This window comes from Prionailurus bengalensis, chromosome C1 (assembly GCF_016509475.1).
Source record: "Prionailurus bengalensis isolate Pbe53 chromosome C1, Fcat_Pben_1.1_paternal_pri, whole genome shotgun sequence".
In the NCBI taxonomy this organism is placed as follows: domain Eukaryota; kingdom Metazoa; phylum Chordata; class Mammalia; order Carnivora; family Felidae; genus Prionailurus; species Prionailurus bengalensis.
The window spans coordinates 183,337,496-183,351,989 of NC_057345.1; the positions used below are offsets into that span (position 1 = coordinate 183,337,496).

Sequence of the window (14,494 nt, forward strand, 5' to 3'; positions counted from 1 at the left end):
TTTTCAAGAGGTAACAATAGAGATTTCACAGAAGAAATGTCATTTGGACCGCATATTGAAGGACAGAAGAGAACCTTCTCCAGTAATAAGAAGTACCATAAATAGTGTGAATCACAATATTTTGGTGATGGCATTCAAGAAGCTTTTGTTCTGTTTAATTTCCTTAACCTCTGATTCAATTTGATATAATTACGTGTGCAAAGACAGCAATGCTAAGAGGGAGGCAACTAAACAACTTTCAAATTTTCCTAGAATCCCCATCCTACATATAAAAAAAAATAAGTAAGAACTATTTTAAAAAGCAATAATTGGGGGTGCCCAGGTGGCTCAGTCAGTTAAGCAGCTGAGTTTGGCTCAGGTCATGATCTCACGATCTGTGGGTTTGAGCTCTGCATGGGGCTCTGTGCTGACAGCTCCAAGCCTGGAGCCTGCTTCAGATTCTGTGTGTCCCTCTCTGTCTCTCAAAAATAATAAATAAACATAAAATTAAAAATCAATAATTGGTTAAAAAGGAGAACAAAGACCCTTTACCCATTGAATACTTAACAGTGGTAAGATACAGTTACAGACTAGTCTTAGAAGTTATGTCCTGTTTAACATGACAGTTTCTCCAGGCATGGCCCAAGGTGAAAGCCTTTTCAGAACTGAGAATGCAAGAGATAGGTTAGGTCCAGGTTGCAAAAGACCTTAAAAAAGGTTAAGAAATGTTGACTTATTTGGTCAATGAAAGGTAAGCAATGAATTAGGGGTTAAGATTCATGTGCCAGCAGTTTGTAGGCTACCTGGGAGATTAAAAGAGCCTGCCCCGAGTAGTTGCAATGGGAATAAAGGGAAAGGCGTACACACAGAAGAGGCTTCTGAGAGAAGATAAAAAAAATAGTTGGTTGTCCTAAGTCTCAAAGAATATAAAAGGATTGAAATCATACAAATTCTAAATCAGTAACAGAAGGACACTCTGGAAATTTACAGATACATGGAAATTAAACAACATAGTCCTAAAGAACCAGCCAATCAAAAAGGAAATCACAAGGGAAATATGAAAATAATGTGAGATGAATGAAAATGAAAACTTTACCAAAAATCACAGAATGAAAAAAAAGCAATGACCAGAGGGAAATTTATAGTGGTCAACACCTACATTAAAAAATAAAAAAGATCTTGGAGGGGCGCCTGGGTGGCTCAGCAGTTGAGTGTCTGACTTCTGCTCGGGTCATGATCTCATGGCTCATGGGTTCAAGCCCTGCATTGGGCTCCGGGCTGATGGTGTGGAGCCAGCTTGGGATTCATATTCTCTCTCAATCTCTCTCTCTCTCTCTCTCTCTCTCTCCCGCCCCTCCTGCACTCACGTTTTCTCTCTTTCTCAAAAAAAATAAATAAATAACTTTAGGGGGTGCCTGGGTGGCTCAGTCAATTGAGCATCCGACTTCAGCTCAGGTCATGATCTCGCGGTTTGTGAGTTCAAGCCCCTCATGGGGCTCTGTGCTGACAGCTCAGAGCCTGGAGCCTGCTTCGGATTCTCTGTCTCCCTCTCTGCCCCTCCCCTGCTCATGCTCTGTCTCTCTCTGTCCCTCAAAAAATAAATAAACGTTGAAAAAATATTGTTTTAATTTAAAAAGGTCTTAACTCAACACCCTAAAATTCCACTCAAAACTGGAAAAAGAAAAGGAAACTAAACTCAAATCAAGGAGAAAGGAAGAAATAAAGATTTAAGTGGAAAAAATAGAGTATTAAAAAAATAGAGACTCAAAACAGACTCAAAAGTTGGCTTTTTAAAAGATCAGCAAAATTGACAAAACTATAGCTAAACTGACCAAGATTGAAAGAAAGAAAGAAAGAAAGAAAGAAAGAAAGAAAGAAAGACAGACTCAAACTGTTAAAATTAGGAGTGAAAAAGAGAACATTAATATTCACCTTATAGATATTTTTAAAAACTACGAATGGATTTAATGAACAATTATATGCCAACAAATTAATCTAGCAAATTCCTAGAAAGATACAAACTGCGAAACTAACTCAAAAAGAAATAGAAAACATGAATAGAGCTATAACAAGAGGCTGAGCTAAAAACCAGAAAATTTTCTAAAAAAATTAAAAGACCAGGACCCAGGAAAAGATGGCTTCACTAGTAGGTTCTATAGAACATTTAAAGAAGAATTAACAACAATTCTTACCAACTCTGCCTAGAGAGAGGGGGGAGAGAGAGAGAGAAATGCTTCCTCATTCTATGAGGCCAGTATTATACCAAAACCAGACAAAGATATCACAAGAAAAAACTAAAGACCAGTATTCCTTATGGATATACACAGAAAAATCCTCAACAGAGTACTCACAAATGGAATCCAGTAGCACATAAAAAGAATTATACTCCATGGCTAAGTGGGACTTATTTCAGGAATGAAAGATTAGTTCAATATGTTAAAATGAATATATTAATAAAGTAGAAAAACCCATTACGATCTCAGGTGCAGAAAAAACATTTGGTAAAATCTGCCCTATTGCATGATAAAAACAATCAAGAAACGAAAATTGAAAGGGAAATTCCTCAACCTGATAAAGGAAAACTATATAGCTAACTAAATGCTGCAAGACCGAAAGCCTTCCCCTACCTAACATCATGAACAGAACAAGGATGTCTACCCTTGCCACTTCTTTTCAACACTGTACTGCAGATTCTAACCAAAGCAATTAGGCAAGGAGAAGAAAAAAATCAAATGCTTCTGAGAAATGAAGAAGTAGAACTATCTCGGGGCGCCTGGGTGGCTCAGTTGGTTAAGCGTCTGACTTTGGCTCAGGTCATGATCTCACAGTTGGTGAATTCAAGCCCCGCATCATGCTCTCTGCTGTCAGTGCAGAGCCTGCTTTGGATCCTATCTCCCTCCTCTGTCTGCCCTGCCTCTGTTGGTTCTCTCCTTCTCTCACTCTCTCTCAAAATAAACAAACTTTAAAAGACAATAATAAGGGGCGCCTGGGTGGCTCAGTTGGTTAAGCGTCTGACTTCGGCTCAGGTCACGATCTCACAGTCCGTGAGTTCGAGCCCCGCGTCGGGCTCTGGGCTGATGGCTCAGAGCCTGGAGCCTGCTTCCAGTTCTGTGTCTCCCTCTCTCTCTGTCCCTCCCCCATTCATGCTCTGTCTCTGTCTCAAAAATAAATAAACGTTAAAAAAAAAAAAGAAGTAGAACTATCTCTATTTCCAGATAGCACAACCTTACATAGAGAAAGATATAAAGGTTCCACACACAAAAACTATTTGTGCTAATAAGCAAGTTTAGCAAGGTTGCAAGACACAAGATCAATATATAAAAAAAAATAGGCTTTATCAAAATGAAAAATACTCGTACCTCAAAGGACTTCTCAGGAAAGTGAAAGGATCCGCCACATAAAGAGACAAAAATTTGCAAATCATGTAACCAATGAAGATTCAGTAGTAAGAATATATAAAGAGCTCTTACAATTCAGCAATAAAAAGATCACTCAATACAAAGAGAGCAATGATTTGAATAGACATTTATCCAAACAAGATATATATATATATATATGACAATAAGCATATGAAAAAATGTTCAACATAGTCATCAGAGAAATGCAAATCAAAACCACAATAAGAACTTTACATCTATTAGGATGACTATAATCAGAAAGATGGGCAATAACAAGTGTCAATAAAGATGTGGAGAATTGGAACCCTCATACATTGTTGGCAGGAACATAAATCTGACAGACCCTTTAGGAAGCACTGTGGCAGTTCCTCAAAAAGTTAAACATAGAGTTATTATATAGCCCAGCAATTCTACTCCTAGGTGTATACCCAAGAGAACTGAAAACATGTTCGTAGCATTATTCCTAATAGGCAAAAAGTAGCAACAACACAAATGTATGTCTACTGATGAATGGATAAACAAAATGTGTTAGATCCATATGATGAAATATTATTTAGCCACGAGGAGGAATAAAGTATTGATATATGCTATAACATGGATGAACCTTGAAAACATTAGGCTTAGTGTAAGAAGCCAAACAAAAATGGCCACATATTATATCATTCCACTTACATGAAACATTCAGAATGGAGATAGAAAGTATATTGGTGATGGCCAGGGCAAATGTGGAGTGATTGATAACAGATAAAGGGTTTCTTTTGGGGGTATGGAATTAGTGGTGATTATTGCAAAAACTTGTGAATATATTATAAACCACTAATATGTAGACATGAAAGTGGTAAGTTTTAGGGTAAGTGAATTATATCTCAGCTTAAGAAAAAACACAGCAATACACTGCTTATGGCTGGGGGCTGGCTGGAGGTGGTGAAGATGTTGATGATAACCAAGAGACAGAAAAAGTCATAAAGTTTTCAACTTGGCCTAGGAATGGTCCAGAACAGGTAGAGTCTCAGATCTGGAAGAAAGAATAAGCCCTGTTATGGAGATGCTGAGATTCTGATGCTGATATAGCATGGAGATATAGAGTACAAAATTAGTAACAAGGGCCTAGAACTCCAAAAGCATAAGATCTTCAGACAGATGAAACAGATGAAATCGTGACATTGTCAAGAATATAAAGAAGACAAGAGCAAACTTAGGGGTTTGCACTTGAGGGGCCTCTATTCTTAGGGATAGTAAAATTAAGTACAGCCAGGGGAAAAAAACAGATTAAAAAAAGAAACAGTTGGGGCGCCTAGGTGGCTCAGTCGGTTGAGCGTCCGGCTTCAGCTCAGGTCATGATCTCACAGTTTGTGAGTTCGAGCCCCGCATCAGGCTCTGTGCTGACGGCTCAGAGCCTGGAGACTGTTTCGAATTCTGTGTCTCCTTCTCTCTCTGCTCCTCCCCCACTCATGTTCTCTCTCTTTCAAAAATAAATAAAAACATTTAAAAAAATTAAAAAAAAAAAAAAGAAACAGTGGCACATGGACCTAGAAAAATGGGTTTCCAGAAGGTAAGGGTGATAAACCATAGCAACTACTGCATAACAGCAAAGGATGAGTATGCAAAGAAAGGTCTGGGTTTCGGGTAGAGGTCATAATTAATCATTTACTAATTGTTTCTTCAATTGTGGTGAGGTGATGTTCTGCCTTTTAGCCATGATAAACACATTCTGGCTCACTATTTAAAGTATGGTCAGAGTGTTGTCTGAGAGTCAATCAGGAAGCATCAAGAGATACAGCTCATCAGTCTACAACTCTCAGCAAAAGTTTTCAATAAAGGTCTGTACTCTGCTCTGTACTTTGACACCCAATTTACCAAAATTTACAGTAGTAATATATTCCTGAGGTATAACTCTGAAGTTATAGATCAAGAAAATGTACTTGTATTCTGTCTTAAGAGGTCATTTTATTCTCTGTAACGATAGGGTTTCATTCTACATCTCTCCTCTGTTTAACGTTAACTAAATACTAATATTAAATAAAAGTCTAGATTCTTTCAAATAATGCCAAAGATTTGATCATATTAGAGAAGAAAAAAAGATAAAGGAAAGGTTCAGTCTTCAACTATCAGGATATATTTCTAAATAACTTTTGGAAATCATGAAGCCATGCTAGAGTTTCATGGCCTCTGTTATCTGCAATTTGACCTAATTTTAATGTCCTATTTATAATAACCTAATAACCCACGAGAGAAACAGTTTTCCTGTATTGTTTCACAGCATATCGTCTGGCACCTAGATCAATAATTTTCATATCTGGCTATTCCATTTTGAAGGGTCAAACCAAAAAGATGTTGAATTAATCATTTGAGAGGTCTAACCTCTCAATGTCATTGTAAACTCATTTAAAGAATATATTTTCTCCACCTAATCATGCTTTAAACTCTTCTGCATCCCCAATCCAAAAGCAAAATCAAAGAGGTACAGTGCCTTATACATATTAATAGATGTCATAAATATCTAGCAAATGGATTAGTTGATGATCATTCCTCCCATTACATTCAACCCCACTCTCAGAGCATTCAGTAGAAACCAGACATTGGGGGAAGAAAGCGCTATAATCATTTTAGCTTCTGCATCATCTGTGCTGTGTAGGACATCTTCTGGATGGACATTACAGACCAAGACACTTAAAGACATTAATATTTAATTCTTGAACAGGAATAATTAAAAAATTTTTAATGGGATTTTCTAAATGCATTTAAAATATAGTTCCCCACCAATCACATTTTTAAACTTGTTTTCTTCCATGAAACTTCAAAACTTTACATTTTAAGTAGAGTCTCTTTGGCAGATTCCATGTGTTTCATGACAATGGTCTGAAATATTGATAGCTCTAATGCATCCTGGCGATTATGAAATTCTTCTATATCAACTAAACGTAATTTTCTGCAAGAGATAAAAATGAACAATAATTAAGGCAGGAGGTTTTTTTTTGCATTTAATATTTTTGTTAACTGATCTCCTCCAAAATAGGATATTCCTAGGCTCATTAAGGTTTGTGTTTAATAAAATATTTAAAAACCTGAGATTTTAAAAAGTAATTTTAATTTTAAAATAATTAATGTAATTAAATTCAATAGGAACACACGATCATGAAATGTCACTGTGAAATAGAAGAGAGTTGACATGTTTTTATTTTTGGTTTCAAACTGGAACAATTAAAAAACAGGAAAAGAGGTGAAGCTCAAAGCTTACAAAGCTCCTAAAACAAAAATTGCACCCGCTCTGAAAAGAAAGCAACCTTAGATTTTAGGGTGTCATGGTGTGGTAGAGTTCTCACAAGTAAGACCTACTGTATCAAAATATTTTGATCCTGTCCGGTTTTGATTTTTTTTTTAATTTTTTTTCAACATTTTTTATTTATTTTTGGGACAGAGAGAGACAGAGCATGAATGGGGGAGGGGCAGAGAGAGAGGGAGACACAGAATCGGAAGCAGGCTCCAGGCTCTGAGCCATCAGCCCAGAGCCCGACGCGGGGCTAGAACTCACAGACTGCAAGATCGTGACCTGGCTGAAGTCGGACGCCTAACCGACTGCGCCACCCAGGCGCCCCGATTTTTTTTTTTTTAAGAAAACACAGTGCTTACTCTAGTCAACAATTCTCCATCCAACTCCTTTTCTGACTATAGTGCTATGGATCTTTGTTATACATGATTTATACCTTTAAGATTTTCTGTTGGGAAAACTGGACAGCCACATGCAAAAGAATGAAACTGAATCCGTATCTTACACCATACACAAGAATTAACTCAAAATGGATTAAAGACTTAAATGTAAGACCTGAAACCATAAAATTCCTAGAAGAAAACATAGGTGGTAAGCTCCTTGACATCAGTGTTGGCAATGATTTTTTTTGGATCTGATGCCAAAAGCAAAGGCAACAAAAGCAAAAAAATAAACATGTGGGACTACATTAAATAAAAAAGCTTCTGCACAGCAAAAGTAAGTCATTAACAAAATGAAAAGGCAATCTACTGAATGGGAGAAAATATTTGCAAATTAAATACTGATAGGGGTTAATGTAAAGAATTTATAAAGAACACATACAACCCAATAGAAAAAAAATCTGATTAACAAATGGGCAGATATTTGAATAGACATTTTTCCAAAGAAGATATACAAATGGCCAAAACATACATGAAAAGATGATCACTAATCATCAGGGAGATACAAATCAAAACCACAATGATACATCATCTCAAACCTGTTAGAATAACTATTACAAAAAAGATAAGAAGTAACAACTTTTGGTGAGAATGTAAAGAGAGAATTCTTGTGTACTCCTGTTGGAAATCTAAATTTGTGCAGCCACTAAGGAAAACAATATGGAGGTTCCTCAAAAAACAAAAAATAGAACTACCATGTTATTATCCAGCAATTACATTTCTCGGTATTTATCCCAAGAAAACAAAAACACTAATTCAAAAAGATTTATGCACCCCCATGTTCACTGCGTTATTTATAATGGCCAAAACATAGAAACAACCTAAATGTCCATTGCAAGATAAAGAAAATGTGGTACATTTTGTGGTACATAATGTGTACAACGGAACATTATTCAACCATAAGACAGAATGAAATCTTGCCACTTGAGACATCATGGGTGGACCCTGAAGGCAGTATGCTAAGTGAAATAAGTCAGACATAGAAAGACAAACTAATATGTTACATGTCAATTCATTTTGGAATTCATTTTGCCACCCAGCCACCAGACCAATTTTCCCTGCAGCTCCTTAGTGTTTGACTTGAGGCAGAATTCTAGGCATAGGCTATCCATCTTTGAGGTCTTGAAATTGAAAGGCCTTTTCACATGTTTTAGAGTTCAACAACTTTCCATGAAATCCCTGACAACATTTCCCATTTGGTCCATAGTCTGAATTGTTATGAAGATGAGAACAACATGACCAGATACTCTTATTCTCTCAGGATGATCCCAACAATAACCTAGCAGTAGAACAATAGTTTCAACCACTGGTTTAAGACTATAGGAGTAAGGGGAAAGATTGCTACTTTGCATTAGTTTGAACTTGGTTAGCTAGAGAATAATGTTAGGTTTCTAGGTCTCAAAGTTTTGTGATGATGAGTCCTCTAACTGCCAAAATCTCTTCTTCATCTCAATTATCTATTAATAGAACCAAATAATAGGCCAAATCACTCAGGTCCTGAACCCTAGGACCTTTGCTAAAGGAAGATGCCATGTGATGTTCATCACAGGTTGAAACACATCTTGACCCTTGGATCCATCACTGATTTCAAGCAGGAGGGATTTCAACAGTTCAGGCCCAACACTGCACACTTAGCACCAAGTCCATCTCTGATTTTGTTCTCCTGTTCTCAAACTTAGTATCACTTCTTAAAGGGACAAGTCACCCTCCAAATTTCACCCCAAGTGCCTGCATTTCTTGTTTGTTCCCTGAATTTTTCCTTTTCTTTGAAACACGTTTTGTTCTTGCCAGTCCCCCTCCCTCGTTACATTCAAAACAGCACACTATAGACCATGTTCTGCACTTGATTTTTTCCCTTACTACATCCTGGACACTTTACACATTAGCGCATTGAGATTGTGTTCATTTGGATTTTACCGCTCTGTAGTATTCCACTGTGTGAATAAATGTACTATAAATTTTTGATATGGTCCATAATTGATGGACACTTGGTTGTTTCCAGTCTTTTATCAACAAATGCCACAACAAAGAACATCATACCTATATCGTTTCCTACATTTTCAGGTGTATCTGTAGGCTAAGGTCTCAGAAGTCAGATTGCTGGACTCAAATGTCAAAAAAAATTTAATTTTGATAGCTGAATTCCCCCTCAGAAGAGTATCCATTTCTCCAAGCCTTGCCAACTAAATGTGATGGCAATATGTTGGAATTTTGCCAATCTGATAGGAAATAGAAGGATTTCTCAGTGCAGTGTTTATTTCAATCTCTTTCCATTTCTCTTGTGAGTTAGATTAAGCACCTTTTTAATGCATTCAGGAGTGATGGAACTTCTATCTTCTGAATCCTTTGGGTAAGTGAATCCAAATTTCAATCTAGGGCTCACCTTAGTCAAATCATGAATTTTAAAAAATTCATTTTATATTTTAACATAAGCTTCACTTAGACTTCCTTTTATATTCAACTACTGTCATTCATATTCTATGATAATTTCTACATATATATACATACACACACACACACTTTACACATGTGTCTTCATATATACATACTGTTTTTCAAGCAAAAATACCTGTGTGCTGCATAGGTTATAATTGCATTGCAAATGATATCTCTGACATTAAGTGGGTTCTATAAATCTAACTACTCAAAGACATGAACTTGCACATTCCCATCTACAGAGCATCCCCTTCAGGTTTCCACACATGCATTTTTACAGTCATTTGGATGATTTTTGCATTACCATTCCCTAACCCACTGCCACACATAGAGATGTCCTATATTTTCAAGACCTGCTGAGATTCAGGCCAAATGACTGTTACCTAGAGGAAAGATGCCCTGTATATTCAACACCGGCTCCTACTCCGAGAGGCAGTACTCTTGACTGCCCACCACTCAACATTCACTTAGAAAAGGTGACTCATGTCTACAAGGGCAACTTTGGAGTTTGCTACCCATAGGAGGCAAAGCTTCTTTCTCATTTGTCTCTATCCTGGATTCTCTGAGGTTTGCTTCAGTTGCTGCTACTAATACCTCTGCCACCATGAACATGGACACCAATTTGGGGCACATCCATTCTTTATTGTGGTTTCATCTCCACTTTGGAACTTTTTCTTCCCTTTCCTCCTCTCAGTTTGTCTCTTGCAAACTTCTGACATCGTCCAACAAAGTGTAGCCCTTTATGGAAAATACGAGGCACTGAAGCCTGGCCTCCTAGCCTCCAGCACTACGTGTGGGTGGATATAAAAGAAAATGGCTCTGGTGGTATGGTGAAAATGAAATGTATTCCTGCATGCCAGCGTCCCTTGTGAAAGTGACACACTACATAGTACGACCTCATTACTGCATGCAAAATTAAACCATGAGTCTTTTCAGGAAGAAGTATTTGAGCCCCAGTATCCAAAAGAAAAGAAATGAGAAAAACACAGGCAAGGAGATAACCTCTCCCCATTCCAAAAGCCAAATTCAAGTGGTCAAGAAATCTACATTATAACAATGGAAAGCCAAAAGGATGCCCTTTCTGACAATCTGCAGTCTGACCAGCAAAACCATTTTTGTGCTATGTACGTGTATACATTGTATGGATACACATATGTATTTGGTGATAGGAGATATCCCAATGGGTGGTTATCATGTGTCTTTGGCTGGGCTGGTGGAAAGAAGGGCAGAGATAAGGAAAAGAAAGGCTGGTGGAAGTCAAGCAAAGTAAAAAATACTGGACTTAAATATACCTGATCACATTTACAGGTTTATATAAAGTTACATCTGCATAAAAAACTAGAATTAAAAAAATTTTTTTTAATGTTTATTCATTTTTGAGAGAGAGAGAGCATGGGCAGGAGAGGAGCAGAGAGAGAGGGGGACACAGAATCCAAAGCAGGCTCAAGGCTCCGAGCTATCAGCACAGACCCCGATGTAGGGTCGAACCCATGAACAATGAGATCATGACCTGAGTTGAAGTTGGACGCTTAACTGACTGAGCCAACCAGGCACCCCTAGAATTTGTTTTTTAAAAAAGGCAGAAAGGGACAGAGTGAGGGAGGTGAGGGGCCTCAGACACCACACGTCATTTTACCTGTGGGAAAACAGAGACCTAGGGAGGGAGGACAAGGGGTGAACTAGAGAGCTTAAAATCAGATGGTGGCCAAGCTCCAGCAATCTTGGATGGCTTCGCTTCCTGGAACGGACCTCAGGGATAGCCCTAGTAGGGCTAGAAGGGGCATACTAAAGATCCTAACTTTGGGAAGAGTTCAGAGAAGTTGGTCAGTGAGGTGCCCCGAGCGTAGGTCCAGCGCTTTCCCAGGGGAAGACAACAGCTGCCTTCTGCAGCAGCCACAGCTCTTAATGTACTTCTAAAGACAGCAGCTTTCCTTTGGCTGGTTTTGGGAGGCAGAAACACGTGCTCATTTACTATGCCCTCCTGCCTGCAGAGCAATACATGGAACAAAACCCAGGAGACCCTGGAGAGCAGGTCACTTGTAACTGGGGCTGCAGTTGTGGGGGTTGAAATGGTTGGGGTGGGGTGGTGAGAATAGGTCCAGGCCACCTTGGAGACAAGGTGCCATCTCCTCTACCATAAGGCAGGGCCCATCCAGGTTCCGAGGTCCCTGAAGGGAAGCCTTCTTTAAGAAAAGTATGTATAGGGGCGCCTGGGTGGCTCAGTCGGTTAAGCATCCGACTTCGGCTCCGGTCATGATCTCACAGTTTGTGGGTTCGAGCCCCACATCGGGCTCTGTGCTGACAGCTCAGAGCCTGGAGTCCACTTCAGATTCTGTGTCTCCCTCTCTCTCTGCTCCTCCCCCACTCATGCTCTGCCTCTCTCTCAAAAACAAACATTAAAAAAAAAAAAAGAAAAAGAAGTATAAATCTGTATTACTTTTGTATATTTTATGAAAGCCTCTGTCCACAGGTGCATGTTGCTGGGATGCCCCGCAGTGTCTTGGAAGAGGCCATACAAGGGGGCGGAATACGGAGCAGGAGTTTCTAAACTGCGCGACCACCTGTCCTCAGCCCTAGGACCGAGGGTCCACAATGCCCACCAGCATCCACCTCCAGCCGTGCCAAGCACTTGCTACGTGTAGCTGGGCTGTCCCCACCGTGACAGTGTCTGTGAGGTGATTCATGATCTCTATCAACTTGAAGACCCAGGAACTTCAACTCCTGCCATTCAGGTGGGTAATATTTACTAGGTTTCTACCCCGTTTAGGTGATTGTAGCAGCTAATTTCTGTGGGATTTAAAACACAGCATGACGATTCAGCCCTTTAACTGTGATTACCCCTTAAACTGTGTGTGGTAATGGGGTATGGGATATGGGGGTAGAATTGGGTTAGAGATAAAAGGCAATGTTCGTGTTTTACCTTACTCCTACATTGCTGATTTAAAACCATGTTTGAATACTGATGTTAAATATGTAGTTTATTGATTTGTAGTTAAATTAGTAAAAGAAATAATTAAGGTGTGACAAAATAGCTTTCATCACTCTTTTGAAAAGAAGCGCCATAAAGCCAGAAGTACTCACTTAAAAGTATTGTGCCACAAATCTAGTACAGCCAACATTGTAGGGTTTATTGCGTTCAAGTGATCCTTAATGTAATTGCTTGCAGCTAAAAAAGATTTCCTCCAAGGCTTTGGAAGAATTTCCATCCTGAAAAGAAAGAAAAAATAATCATTTATCTTTCAAAATCAAAAGAAAGTATTGTTATAGTGTCCTCTTTTGAATAATAATGCCTTCATTTTAATAAAAAGTATGACATATCCCTTGCTGTAACAACAAAACACATAATTATGTATTGAAATACATAAAGGTCATACTTTCTATGGTTCGGTATAATTTTAGAATAATTAACACATATGAAATTAGACTTGAATCTTTTTTTTTTTTTGAAGTTTTAAGTAATCTTGACGCCCAACATGGGACTCAAACTCATGACCTGAGATCAAGAGTCACATGCTCTTCTGACTGAGCCAGCCAGTGCCCCATAGACTCGAATCTATAATATATAACTAATTTTTCCTTTAAATATTTGATCAAGTCCACAAATAGCTCATAAAGATCAAATAGAAACAGAAGCAGAGTTTTTTCATGTTTTAAAAGAATTTCAAGACACTAAATGTTTAAGTTTTTCTGCTTTTTTTTTAAACATTTTAAGTACATAGTCCAGCCCACCTGTGGAAATCCCCTTGAACTTAACCGCTGTTAATGTGTAAAGGACACTTCCCAAATCACCAGCACTAATATCCTTATTTGAAGACATTTACTGCTTAACTCTTATGACTTGAATAGTCATCCTTAATATATTAAGGATTCGCCATTCTCATCTTTCAGAGTATATTTAAACATTTACATTTGATGCTTACAATTTTTTAATTCTCACTGATTTTAAACACTTAATCTTGTTTTATTATATAGTAAGCTTAATTCAGTTTTTCAGTTGTAGTCATATTACCTTTACAATTACAAAAGATGACGTTTGTCTTTCTCCAGGAGAAAAGCTGTTTTCCACAGAAGATATGTTGGAAGTGGCTACATATCTTTTTGTGGCTGTTATAGGAAAACAACCTGAGGCACTTTTAAATAATATGAAAGAAGAAAAACTGAATTGTTTACTAACCCATAAAAACATAAGTTCTATTCTTTAAACTGTTTAAGAGATTTATTCCTAAATGTTAATTATTTTAGGAAAATATATAGCTAGTGGGTTTTTCTATTATATGTTCTATATTTTAATCTATGTAACAAATTGCAATATACTCTATATGTGCATATTTTTTGCAATGTTTGCACTGTGTTTTTACGCATTCCAATTGCCATCAAGCTTTTATACCACTATTATATGTGAAGCCTGTGCTAGTAGCCTTGGAAATACAAAGATCTGTATCAAGTTCTTTCACCAGGGTATTTATGTTTTAACCACATAGATATCATCTGTCTGTCTACCCATCTATCCCTGGATTTGTAAATGTAACATATTAGGGCTTAAATACATAAGTATAATAAGAATAATCAGTTGTATATGAGGTACGTAAGTTGTAAGCATGTACATGAGAAAATATAACGAGTGTGTGAATCTATATACACCTACACAGGAATGGTCACATAATCAATATTCTTTGAGAAACTTGATCACTTACTCAGCACGATGGGGTGGAAGTTCATCTGGTTTTTTATCATCCTCTTTTTCTCTAGGATCTTTTAAAACAAAATCAACTAAAAAGAAAATTGAGAAGTTCTGGTAAATAACCTTATATTAATTACAGTATATTTCCAAGCAATTGCAAAACTAATTGCACTAAAATCAATTATTTAAATTATATTATTTAAAATAATGGAGTAATTTGTGCATTTATGAATATAAAAATATTTATGAGAAAAATCTGTAATGTGTGTGCCTTTGAGAGTATGTGTTCTCT

General features: G+C 37.6%; 1 protein-coding gene across 1 annotated transcript in view; it reads right to left on the reverse strand.

Annotated features, from left to right (window-relative positions):
- The window catches only part of DNAH7 (dynein axonemal heavy chain 7), a 272,118-nt gene that overhangs the window by 221,315 nt on the left and 36,309 nt on the right, over positions 1-14,494 (reverse strand). The window contains exons 8-10 of the mRNA XM_043577362.1: positions 14,216-14,291; positions 12,603-12,728; positions 6,187-6,306 (exon numbers count right to left, since the gene is read on the reverse strand). Of these exons, the coding sequence (XP_043433297.1) occupies positions 6,187-6,306; positions 12,603-12,728; positions 14,216-14,291 (322 nt within the window). The remainder of the gene's footprint in view (positions 1-6,186; positions 6,307-12,602; positions 12,729-14,215; positions 14,292-14,494) is intronic.